The following is a 13,548-nucleotide window of genomic DNA, read 5'->3' on the forward strand; positions in this document are numbered from 1 at the left end:
ATTCAATATCATGAGCTATAAGTGCGGAGTACTTCCCCCCAATTTTACACCATTTAATTTTATAGTTTATGGTAATTTTATATCAATAATATCAATGCATTTCTATGTAGATTACGGCTAATTTACAAGGACAAGAATTATATATATATATATATATATATATATATATATATATAATATTACTATATAATGAAATAGTAGGCTATAATTCCAGATATATAGGTAGCTAGTAATCCCTATCCTTACCATACCTTTGAAATATGGCTTATTCCTGAGACATGGCCATAACCAAAACGCTTTGACTAGACTTATACTGTTGGTTTTTCTCAAAAGTTGTTTTTTATTAAGGCTTTTACTTTGCTTTATTTAAAATGACGGTGGTCATCATTTTACACACTTTCCTTACCCATCCTCCCTTACCCACGCAACTTCTTCGACTTATTCTTATCATACTCTTATGGTGATTGATAATTATACAACATAGTAGGTCTTAGTATGAGTGGAGATCTTAACAGGATCTTCCGTTTGGCGTCACATAAGTGAAGTTTAAAAGGATGCTGCAGTTTGTTACAGAACAGTAGCCTAGTGTATGTATGATTAAATATCAATGCACTCGCTCTCTCCATCTCATTCTTCCTAAGTATGTATGTGACGACAGACAGACTAAAATATGTTAAGAGATGATTATTATTGTGTGTGTGTGTGTGTGTGTGTGTGTGTGTGTGTGTGTGTGTGTGTGTGTTTCTGTGCACAAAAGAGAGGGCTCGTGGATACAGATGGACTACACAGCGCTTCTAGTGGCTACAATATAGTAGTCTCTGATTGGACAAGGAAAAATGGAAACGTCAAACTAAAGTGTCCTATCTGGTGACATCATCACGCGGCGCCCATTTAATCACAAACGTGTTTGTTTAACTTTAATACCCGTGTGCGCCAATACACACCGATTAGGCGGTGTCAGCACTCGATAAATCGATCCCTACGCTCGGTGAACGGCTCCAGGCGGGCTACCAAGACCGTCGCGCCTCAGTTTAGATGGAAATGACAAAGGCAGTTGAACAGTTGCAACTAAGTGTCTTAAACACTCTACTTTAGTAGCTACCCCCGCATTCACCAAGCGCCAAATCCAGACCGACCGCCCCGGTATTCAAAACGAGTGCATCCATTAGTTTTTTTTAGCGGCTGTTACACATTAGCGAATTGTTGGCTACCGTTATAGTAAGCTAATCATACCTATATGGACGGTTTTGTTAATAACGACCGACGGCATTTAATACTTACTTAGTAAACATTACGAGAGAAGAAATGAACAGTCGACTGCAAGAGATCCGAGAGCGACAAAAACTTAGGCGGCAGCTTTTAGCTCAACAGGCAAGTTGTGTTATTGTTGTTAGCAAGTAGCTAATCTACTAGCAGTTAAGCAGTACTAATCAACTGCTAGATAACAAAATGTTATTGTTGTGTAGAAAATGCGTTTTCGACTGTGTAGTGAACAAGGACAAAGAGTCAACGAGTCACGTAAATGTTGATATCTCGGTGATAACTTCGTTTACAGACCTCTTTCAAACATTTACATTGGTCGCCCTCGAGTGGACCCAAAACGCAAATAACTTAACTGGAAATGCAAATGAATCAAATCAACATGTTGAAGCTGTTTTAGACAGTTTGGTGCACAGAAATTGAAAATATACCACGGCTAAGTGAGTATATGCAAAAGATGTGCTAAACAGAAAATGTTGAGCATGATTAAATGCATATACTCTGTCATGAACCTCATGATTAAATAAATATGCACGACATGCTTTATATAATTAATTGAGAAAAAATTCCAGAAGTAGAAAATAAGAGTCTACAGTTATGTGCTCATTCATGTCTATCCACAGTTGGGAGCTGAAAGTGCAGACAGCATTGGCGCTGTCCTAAACAGTAAGGATGAACTAAAGGAGATCGAGGAGACAAGAGAAACATGCAGGTGAGCTGTCTTGGAGGGCTCTTCAAACAAGTCACAAATAACAGAGAAGAAATGAGGTGTGCAGCTGAAAGCAAAATAGTAAGAGCATTTGATATGCTCAATGTATGCACAAATACAGGGGGCTTAATGTCATGAAGAACACAAAATGACAGTCGAAGCCTTTTATGAGTTTTATACCTTTTAAGCTGCGTCTTTCATATTTAGCATTTTAAATTCGCAGATTTTTCCATGGTCCATAGCTTCCCTCCTTTCTTTTCTTTAACATCTTTTCTGCAAACATTTAGTCCATCATGCTTCCCAGTTTTGTCTCATCATTGTCAGTGCCAAAATATTGATCTTGTGCTTTAAGAGAAACATCAAATCTAGAAAATGTGTTCAGCTAATTTGTATTTTGCAGGGCTTCATTTGATAGTTCAGCCCTGCCTTCTAAAAGGAAGGCACAGACAGAAGGAGAGGACACAGAGGAAGATGTGGAGGAACAAAAGGTGAGTGTAATTATACCATAGTATTATGAATCTACATCTGTTAAAGATGCCCCCGTCCCATTGAATGTAATAATCAATCTGATTTACATAGCCCATGTTGAGTAAGTATGTATGAGGAAGTATTGAACACATAACACTGACTGAACAAACCGCATCTTCTCAGGCAGGTTGTTCCTGATCCTCAGGCCGCTCAAAGCAAAGGCGTGGTCCCTCCTGGTCTGGCCATTTAAAATGCCCCTTGCCTGAGGATCTTATACTATTAGTTGACTCTTTTCAAAGTAGTCTTAAGAGTATTGAGTTATGTATTGTTTTTAATTATTAGTTCCAAAGATTAATCAAAGAATGAGATGAATCTATAGGATATTGCCCTTAAATATTTTAGTATAGCGTGTGAAATATGAGGTCTACTTGTGGATGACTTTGTGGTCAATATGACACATCGGCAGAATAATGTGGTTCACAATGTGCCTGCTTACTCTTTGTTTTCTGGGTGACTGATTTAAAAATGAAAATGATACGCTGGTGTATTTCCTTAATTTACCTTATTTTATTTGTTATCCTAACTTCTCCTTTTATTCATTATTGTGATTTCACTCACCCCTCACATGCAGGTAAAGGTTCTGTTCATAGACAAAAATATGAATCTCATTGTGGTTGTTTTTGGGTGTATGTGTATTAGGATGAGGTGGAGGTGCAGCAGCCGGAAGAAAGCAACCCATATGAGGAAGTGTACAAGGACTCAAGTACTTTCCTTAAGGTTGGTCAAAGTTTCTTTTATACCTTGCCTCACAAATTATGTTTCTGTAGCCTGACAAACAGTGTTTTATTTTGAAGTGTTAATTAGAAAGCAACTTAAGTTGGTTTTCATTGCTTCACTGAGGTAAATAAACTAGTTTCCTGAGTGCAGAAAGCAGCTGTATGGTATTGTTTTATTTTACCAGTTGTTTGCCAAGACCTTATAGGCAGTCTACAGTAGCAGGGGTAACACTGGTGACATTTGTAGGAGAGTAGCAGGAAGAAGAGCCTGATTAATAGATACATTTCACAGGCAGGTTGAGCTGTAGTGCCTGGAAACTCAAAGCATTTCTTCAACAGGAACTAAATGAAACAGTGATTTATCTGATGTGCAATGTACATGCAATTCTTGATTGTGGCATAACTGCCAACTGTCACAAGCATTACCAAATCAACTGAAGTCTAGGTTTATCCACATTTTTAAAATGTTTTGAAAGTACTTGATGGCCAGATGCCATAAGGGCACCTGTAACATTTGGCTCACATAAAAAACAGTCCAAGTTGTTAGATAAAAATGCTTCTGTGTTATTATCAGGTGATCAACAGTGTAACAGTGAGGCAAACAAGTCATCCTTTAAACTTATGCAATGTCAGTGTATTGAGTTTCACAGCCTGTAATTACAGGTTAGAACCAGTTAAGTGATGCACAAACAGCAGGGTCTTTGATTTCACTATAAGGGAACAATTCATTGTAACAAACGGCAATGGCTAAAACTAAACATTTCAGTCACAAAGCACACACAGACATGTAATTACAATAAACACACTCTACTTTTATCAATGGAAAGTGTGTGTATAGAATGCAAATTAGTGATTAGATTTAAAAGCCCTGGTGTCATTATTTATTTAAGCAGAGGGATTACCATCCTTTATTTGACATTTATTTAGAAAACAATTTACTAGAACTTGCAGTTTCTATGAGGCGATTCCAATTTCATGCATCAGATGTATTTAAAAATACACAGACATCCGATTTTTGTCTCTTTTTATGCAAATATCATCTTATTAATCTTCATTCATTCATTTATTCTCAGGGTACCCAGAGTTTGAACCCTCACAATGACTACTGTCAGCACTTTGTGGACACAGGTCACAGACCACAAAACTTCATTAGAGATGTTGGTAAGTGTGTGCGTGTGTGTGTGTGTGTGTGTGTGTGTGTGTGTGTGTGTGTGTGTGTGTGTGTGTGTGTGTGTGTGTGTGTGTGTGTGTGTGTCTTAATGTACACGTGCATTCTTGTGTGTGGGTTTCACCTCTGTGTCTTATCTGGTTAAGGTTTGGCTGACCGATTCGAAGAATACCCAAAACTCAGAGAGCTGATCAGACTAAAGGATGAACTCATCTCCACCACCAACACCCCTCCCATGTATGTTAAATAATTATGTGTATGGAATACACTGGCCATTTCAAGTTGGCCGAGTCTGTTTTGAAAAGATTTGGCTCTATTAAAGTTGTGTGTGTCTGTCTGTGTAGGTATCTCCAGGCTGACCCAGAGCACTTTGACCTGCAGGATTTGAAGTGCAAGTTTGATGTTATTCTGCTTGAACCTCCCTTGGAAGAGTACTACAGAGAATCAGGCATCAGTCACACTGAACGTTTCTGGACCTGGGACGATGTATGTACACATCTTTTAGTATTTAGCAGTTTATGCTGGTAGGCAAATAAATACAGAATATTTTTATGACTTGATCACAGGCCACAAGTGAGACACACTCTAAACTTAACAATGATGAAGTAAGTTATAAATAAAAAACGCAGAGAGGAATGGAAGTCAAGTTGTGGGAGGATATCTTAATTTAGCCTGCATAATTTTACACTTGACCAGTGCTTAATTCTGATCATTAATATTTTGATCAAGTGGTCACACTGGAAGACCTCTAACAAAAAATTTGTGTGAGGTGTTTGATATTGATTTGGAAATCCCAAACAGTATTAGGAACTTGCCAGTGCAAATGAACAGTAGTGGGCTCCCAGAAGGGGGTGACAAAAGTCCAGAATGACCCCGCTCATGTAAAGATGGTAATCAAGTCAGCTGTGCTGTCTATAATGGCAGGACAGCCTAAGGACTGAAGAAGAGTGAAACAGTTTAATGAATGGTATATTCACTTGGCATGGATCATGCATTTGACATCATCTCACCCCCCTTTCCCTTCTCTACCCTCTGCTATTGTAGATCATGAAACTTGAAATTGAGGAGATATCAGCTCTACGTTCCTTTGTCTTTCTCTGGTGTGGCTCTGGTGAAGGCCTGGACTTGGGCAGAATGGTAACACGATCCCTCACACAGTCTAACGCACACATTAAATTATAGGCACACTTAGCTTTTGTCCAAACTTACCTTTTTTTTTTTTTTTTTTTTTTTTTTTTTTTACTGGTTATAGAAGGTTTTGTAAGGCATATGTGTTATTTATACTACTTGTTAGACAACACTGCACTCTTTGAGGCATTCAGAAGCTTGCTGGTTCAGTGCACATCTGACAGATGACTGTTATGTCAATACACTGAAATGTCTTCAGCTACCTTGAAGTATGTGTGTGTTCACATTCTGGAGTATTGAAGCCTTAAGCCCCTCTTCAGAGACACACTGGTTCATGTCCAGAGAGCTGTCAGACAAACAATTTTGTTTTCTTTGTTAAATGCTTGTTTGCTGGTGGTGACGCATATCCTTTAAGCTTGACAGTAACACTGAGTCACAGCTATCTCTGTTCGAAAATAGATGTTATTGTTGCCTTTACCAGAGCAGGTATGTTTATATTGCTGTTTTAAAAAAAACAAATTCAAGCAAACAAATGTCAACTTTAACATTTATCTTTTTATATATATTTTTATATGTATATGTGTGTGTGTGTGTGTATGTTTGACTGCAGATTGGGTGGTAGCAGAAGTTTGGTATATAAAAAGTTTTTCCAATTGCTTTGAACTTTTTTACTGATGCCATTATTAAACCCACTAAAAAGCTAAGTGTGGACAAACTTTAAGAAAGGACAGACAGATCTTGTCTATTGTAAGGTAACAATGTGTAACCTAGATGAGATTCTTTTTCAGAATTTACAGAATTTTGTAAATTTGAATTTACATTATTTATACTTGCTTATTTGATATAACACACAGTGGATGGATAGGGGAAGCCGTACTGTGTTAATGTTTTATTAATGCATTAATCATCTTAGATTAATCAAAGAAAAAAAAAACTGTGAATATCAGCAGCCCTAAATTGAGTGCTTGTTATCCCATGCAGTACGTAATCAGCATAAAACTTATTACACCTTATTACACATTTCAGTGTTTGAGGAAGTGGGGCTTTAGGCGGTGTGAAGATATCTGTTGGATCAAGACCAACAAGAATAACCCAGGGAAGACCAAGGCACTGGACCCAAAAGCAGTGTTCCAGCGGACCAAGGTACAGTATTATTCACACACACACACACATGCAATTACTCTGGGATTCATTTACTTTGAAAATCCGTAGATATAATGTTAGATACTCAATTTACAGTTTACAAGACCCATCCACACATGGTAAAGTTAAACCAGTGTAAATTGTATATTGTAATGAGCAGAGACAAATGCAACACTTTCCTTCCAGGAACACTGCCTAATGGGAATCAAGGGAACAGTGCGCAGGAGTACTGATGGTGACTTCATCCATGCCAACGTGGACATTGACCTGATCATCACTGAGGAGCCTGAGATGGGAAATGTAGAGAAGCCTGTAGAGATCTTCCACATCATTGAGCACTTCTGTCTGGGCCGCAGGAGGTTGCACCTGTTTGGGCGAGACTCAACCATCAGACCAGGTGAGGTGGACACATGCTTTCCATGGAAAAATAGATTCAGCGGGTGAATTTAGGTGATACCTGTATGTTGTATGTTTGGGTTTTAGCTAGCTTCTCTTCCTCTCTCTCTGCTTGTTTCTGAACACCCGTGCTGTTACTAACTTGCGGTCTTCTCCTTCTAGGCTGGTTGACAGTGGGTCCTACTTTGACAAACAGTAACTTTAACCCAGAGACCTACGCCTCACACTTTGCTTTGCCTAACTCCCACCTTTCTGGCTGCACCGAGGAGATAGAGAGGCTGCGGCCCAAATCTCCCCCTGCTAAGCTCAAGTCGGACCGTGGTGGTGGAGCACCCAGAGGTGGACGTGGTGGGCCAAATGCAGGAAGAGGTGGAGACAGAGGCCGTGAAAGAAACCGACCAAATTTCCGTGGGGACAGAGGAGGGTTCAGGGGCAGGGGAGGTCCGCACAGGGGTTTTCAACCTCGCTAGAACACAGACATGAAGCCAAGCAGACTGATGCTGGGAATTTTTTATCTGCATTAATTCATTAACATGATTGTTTGTAATGCAGTTTGTATGGTTAGTATGTGACAGCTGAGAAGTTAGCGAGTGTGTGATCACTGTGAATCTTTTTGGTTTGTTTATATTTTTTCATGGATATTCTTTTCTTTCCATTGAATGGGTTTTCTCTAAATAAACCGTTTTCACTATTTGTGTTTATGTATTGATTTACATAGTACATCTTGTTCCTGAATATCTATGCAATTGAATCTCAAACACATTCTGTATTGCTGTACAGAGATACAGCAACACATTTTGTATTGTCATTTTAAATAATGGTTGATTTTAATTCCTTGTCAAATGCTGATTACCAGAGTTCTTTTATAGGACAAAGTATTTGACATTTTGGTTAATGCGGCATCAGCATCAGTTCTCTGAAAGCTGACTGGCTGTTCTCTTCTGTGCGTGCTTTTCCTGCATGTTGTAAAGCATGTATGGAGACTGTCAACCGGACAGAGTTGAGGAGAAGTACATCAGTATATCTTCCTAAATGCAAGCGTACACTCCTTTTGAAGTAATCCTAGCGTGGGGTCTGGTATTGTTGCTTAACAGTTATCTATTTAATAATCTGAGAGGACAGAAGTCTATCATTTAGTTGATTTTCATTTTCTTTGGTTTCAAGGAACTACCTTATCTCTATGAGATGGATTGCCAAGAAATTTGGTACAGACATTGATGCCCACCTCAGGGCTAACTTTGAGGATCCTTTTGTCTGACTCTTTGTCTAGCGCCATCACCAGGTCAAATGTCCAATACTACTGTCTTGACCTCAGCTGAACTTTGTGAGTAATAATTAGCTTATGTTAGTATTCCAACACACTAAACTAAGATGGCAAAATATACCTGCTGAACAGTATGTTAAAATTGTCATTGTCATTAAGCATTTTGCTGCTTTAGATATCAGGAAGAGGCAAAATTAGGTGATCATGTGACTGTTTGACCAGATATTATTTACAGCAGCTTCACTATGCATTATTAATGTTAGTCAACACACCTCTGATCTAACTTCTTCATCAGTCAGTATACCTTTACTACTTTTTAATGCATCTTCATCCACTGAAAATGTCATAGTACACATATATTGAGTACAATCTCAAAAACAGCCAATGTGTACATCAATACAATGTGTACATCAATCAAAATTAATTCACCACTGTTCAAATTTACCTCGTTAATGAAACTGCACCAACAAACGATTACCTTGCTGCCAGTCAAGACATTTTCATTGCCAATTGCACATTTTTTCAAAAATGCTTGAGCATGTGATGTTCTCAAAAGGTTAAATACAAAACACACATCTATGTCATGAGTAACTTCAACAATAGTTGAATAGTTAGTATAATTCAGTGCAACATCCGTTGCAAAACTTTTAAACTCATCCAAACACTACAGTTAAAAAATGTCACAGATTCCAATTCACTTGTAGGAATGAATAAAAAGCACCCAGGTGAATGGATCATCAGCAGCACCAACAATTGCAACAACAGCTGCTGCTTTGGAAACAACTTCAACAGCTGCTCCACCACCAGAGGCAAAGATCAAGTTAGAATTTAAAATGCAGCAAAATTTTACAGAAGAACTTGGAAACAAATCTTCTTCACAATTCAAGAGTTTATCAGACAAAGTAACAACAGTGGTAAGTACATTGACAGTTCTTCCAAATAAGACTTTGAATTTCACATCAAAATGATTTCACAGTTATTATATACAGTATAAAAACTACAGGTCATAGATATATCTCACTTAAGCATGCGCCATATTATCAGGATGTTCCCTTCTTCCAGGATAATTTTTGGATAATATCTGAATTATTTTTGTTCTCCAGCTGGATCATGTCTACACAAGGGGATATGGTTTACACTTCATTAAATCTGTTGTCAACTCTTTCAGGTATACAGCATTGCTCTTTATTTTGCATTTAAAACAAAGTTTATATGTCATTTCTATACCAGCTGGTTTGAAAAACATCACACCAATTCAACCATCACATATTTTACATTTCTCAAGTAATCCAAGATAAGATGCTGCTGTATGCTTATTACATTTTCATCTCTTTTTCTACAGCAATTAAAAGATGCATTCAGTTTCTTGCATTCAGACATAACACATAATTAGAAATAACAATAATTCTAATACTATTTTATCTTACAGGGAAGGTTCAATTGCGGTAGATGCTGAACTGATATTTAATAATGCAAGCTCAGTGCCTGAACCTAGTGTTGTGGCAAAGGTTCTGGTGGACGACTGCATCCAACAGTTCCAACTTCTCTCTCCCAGTGAATGTGTCAAGCGCTGTTGCAAGAAGTAAGAGTTTTCTTAAATACATGGAACTCAAATCAACTGCTGCAACAGGGTTATTGTGTGATATAATGTTATGTATTTTATTATTACAGGCTTTCGTACGGCAACAATTGCACCAACAACTCTTCCTGCTACACCTCTTATTGCGGCTGCTGCCACTAATGCTACTACTGCTGCTCCGACTGGTCCTCCCAATGGTACAGCTGTTTCAACTGCTACACCTGCCCCCAGTACAACAGCTGCTTCCACTGATGCTACGGCTACTTCAATTATAAAAACCGCCACCACTGCATCAACAAATCCTCCTTCAGCGAGTGAGGGAACACTGGGTCTTCAGTTTACACTCAACCAAACATTTATATCAGATCTCTCCGACTCATCGTCTACAGCATTTCAGACTTTGTGGCAGTGGTCTCAGAGGTAAGATGGCCTTGTTTTGTAATTAGCTGAGATCTTTCAAACATATTTCAGAAATTAAAAGTGAACCAATTTTATTTTACTGAACAAATCGTCCCTGCAGACCAAAAAGTGCCATCCACTTTAAATGTAACACTAACTCATGTCACTCAACATGACAAAACAACAAAACCAACAGTTACAGCAAATTTATTCACCCAAGTGTATCACTAACAGTTTTGCTACAGTATGCATGCACAGTTCCCTTAAATCCAGTAGTGTCTGTGCATTAACCTAACATAACAGAGGGAAAAGTCCATCTAATGCGTTGCTATATAGTGAGCAGAGAATTTGGACTCCTGTACAGATGGAGATATTTGCCTAAATCCCAATCCCTAGATACAGAGTGGCAGATTCAGTTTTTTTACTTTTCAGTCTTTCCGATTGGCCTCCTTAAAAAAAAAGAAAATAAAAGGAAGATACCCAAATTTAGATTGGCACCAACTATGAGTAAAACTTAATTTATCTTAGCTACATCGTTCTTTCGGTGTTGCAGATAATTTAAAGTTAGTACATTCAAAGAAAGTGCCGTTAATTAAAAGTGAGTTATTTATGTTTGCCAGGTATTTGAGTCTTAAATCTGGTATTTCATCTTTATTTGATTAATATTATATTATGCAAAATTTAAGACTCTATTTTCACAGTCCAAAGCACATGGTCTAAAGCGCATGGCGTATGTCCATATTACTTTCGCTATTTTAATGACAGAAAAAACTTTCTCTGCGGCAGCCGCACGGTTCAAAAGGCTTGTACTTAGTTTTTACATAAATCATGGGTGTGTTTTGTGCAGGGTGCACGCACGCCTGGCGGATTGCCAGAGGTGCAGAGTGGCAGAGAAACAGAGTGGCAGATTCAGCTTTGCTGCCAGTCTTTTCCTTTGGCCAAATGAAGTACTGAAATAAAATAACTCATGAATTAAAAGAAAAACGTGAACAACAAATTTATAGTTTGTGACAGTGCATGTGTCCAAATCCCGATGCAAGCAGTCTTTGCCTGTGCTTAACGCTGGGTCATCATGTTTTGGGCTTATTCCCTGGCGGACTGCCAGCGGACTGTCATCTCTGGCAGATTGCCATGGTGCAAGCACGCCTGGCAGACGTGCTTGCACCTTAGCGGATTGCTGTTATAACGGTGCAGTCTTTCCAACAGAATTAGATTCTGTTTGTGGTGAGTTCATTACATATTGTGACTGGCCAGTGAGTCCAGGCCCAGCACACACACACACACACACACAGCAGCTCTGTGCAACCTGAGCACAAATCACAGCATTAGACATATATAATACAGTACTGTATAATATGCAGAGACAAAAAAACAAAAATACACAGGTTTAAGTTATACTATGAAAAATGTAAATAAACTTTTGGTTCATTATGAACTGTTGTGGGAAAAATGTACTCTCTGTGATGAATGTAGCAGATTTACCAGGTAGTAAGAAAGAACACTAAAATGCAGAGACTCGTTTACATCTAAAAGACATCCATGATGCATGGCAATGTTATGCAACGCACAATATGCCACAAATAATGCTCCAACCTTCTGATGGCTGTATTTTAATGTTCCACCTGACTTATCCAAAACATCTGTGTGCTGAAGTGCATTTTCAGCACACTGCTTGTGCTAACAGGCAGAGTGTATGCACATTGTGCACCTGCCTAAGCGGGCACTTATTACTATCTTAATAATGTGCTCTTAAAATAACAGTGAAATGTGCCTGACTACACCTCATTTAAAGACCACCACACCCATCGGCGCTCAAATGGGACACAAGTGTATTTGCTATTTAAACAAGTTAGGCGCTTACAATGTGTAAGATATGACCTTTGAGTTTATTCTTCTCATATTTATTTTTGACACTTCGCAGCATCTGCAATGATATGTTTTGAATTATTTAAAAGATTTTCTCGATTGTGGTGGTGCAGCAACTGAAACATTTTTAAACCCATACTGTATCTCTGCCAGGACTAAATTGCTAACTTAAGAGTTTAGTCACTTTTTTATGGCTGAAACTATAATGATTATATACATTTAACTAACACTCTTATCACTATCATCATTATCATTATTATTATTTATCTATTTAGTTATTAATTTATGAATAATTTGGAAGTAGTTTTTGATTGGTTTTGTAGACGAGGCAGCCTTTGACTCCATAACCTGTTGGGTTTCTATTGTAAGGTTTCGATTTATTATTTATTTATTTACATATTATGTGCAAAATCCTTTTGAGTCTAGAGGAGTTAACTTACTAATCCATTTACTTCTCTACTATTTTAGATCCATCAACATCAAGTAGTCCTCCTCGTCCTATACAGTGCTCTCACCGGCAGTCTTGTCCTTTACACTGCTGGCTGTAGCACAGGCTTATAAAGGATCCCAACACTTTCCCTGACTAAATAAATAGCTTCTGCTACAGTACATCAAAAGCAGACATGGATGAGCAAAATAATTTACAAATAGTGTCATAAGATATTACCTGCATAAAAAGTTAAACGTATTTTATTTTTCATTGTTGTATGGTTTTACAATACATTCTTTTGCATTTGTGAATCTCTTTGCAAAACACACAATGTATGAGCTCCTTCAACCACTGTAGCGCCAAAAAATTGCTGTTGTTATAGACTATGTTCTGACTTTTAACAAGCTTTGTTAAAAGTGCAATGCTTGATAATTGTTGTTTTTTTGTTTGTTTGTTTGTTTGTTTTTAACTTTTTAAGCATTTGCTGCTGAGTTGCCTTGAAAGATTATGTACCAGCTCCTATCATAAAGCAGCTATAAATACAGGTGATTAGGTGGATAAGTGAGGCAGGATGTGGGATTGAAAGTGTCCAGTAATTTAATTTTCTTTCCATGAAGTTTCTTGGTTCAAAACTGGTTATTAGAGGTTTAGTTCTGAAGGCCTGGCACCTCAACACCTGATGAAATCATCTTGGTTATCAACCTATTAATTCCTGGCATACACCATTTTATTATTGTATTTAAAATTTACTATACTTTTTGCTGCTATCATTTATATGGAATTTTATAGTCTGTGTTTCATTGTTTTTATATTGTTTTCCTTTTTTTGTTTTTTGACAATACCAATTTTTTTTTGTCTTTTTCAAATTTAACAAGTTGCAGACATTTTGTTTGTTTCTCCTGATGCGTGAACTGATAAAATGTCAAATTAGATATATTCTATCATTTACACTGAGAACTAAA

General features: G+C 37.7%; 1 protein-coding gene across 1 annotated transcript; it reads left to right on the forward strand.

Moving 5' to 3' along the window:
- Positions 1 to 1,159: 1,159 nt before the first annotated feature.
- mettl14 (methyltransferase 14, N6-adenosine-methyltransferase subunit) lies at positions 1,160 to 7,739 on the forward strand. Its single transcript, XM_056371900.1, has 11 exons — positions 1,160 to 1,371; positions 1,884 to 1,972; positions 2,370 to 2,457; positions 3,137 to 3,214; positions 4,287 to 4,374; positions 4,528 to 4,618; positions 4,726 to 4,867; positions 5,426 to 5,518; positions 6,536 to 6,652; positions 6,839 to 7,049; positions 7,211 to 7,739. Exons 1-11 carry the CDS (start codon positions 1,306 to 1,308, stop codon positions 7,516 to 7,518), a joined length of 1,371 nt encoding a protein of 456 aa, XP_056227875.1. The 5' UTR covers positions 1,160 to 1,305; the 3' UTR covers positions 7,519 to 7,739.
- The last annotated feature ends 5,809 nt before the right edge of the window (positions 7,740 to 13,548 follow it).

The sequence above is a fragment of the Seriola aureovittata genome, chromosome 3, assembly GCF_021018895.1.
Source record: "Seriola aureovittata isolate HTS-2021-v1 ecotype China chromosome 3, ASM2101889v1, whole genome shotgun sequence".
In the NCBI taxonomy this organism is placed as follows: domain Eukaryota; kingdom Metazoa; phylum Chordata; class Actinopteri; order Carangiformes; family Carangidae; genus Seriola; species Seriola aureovittata.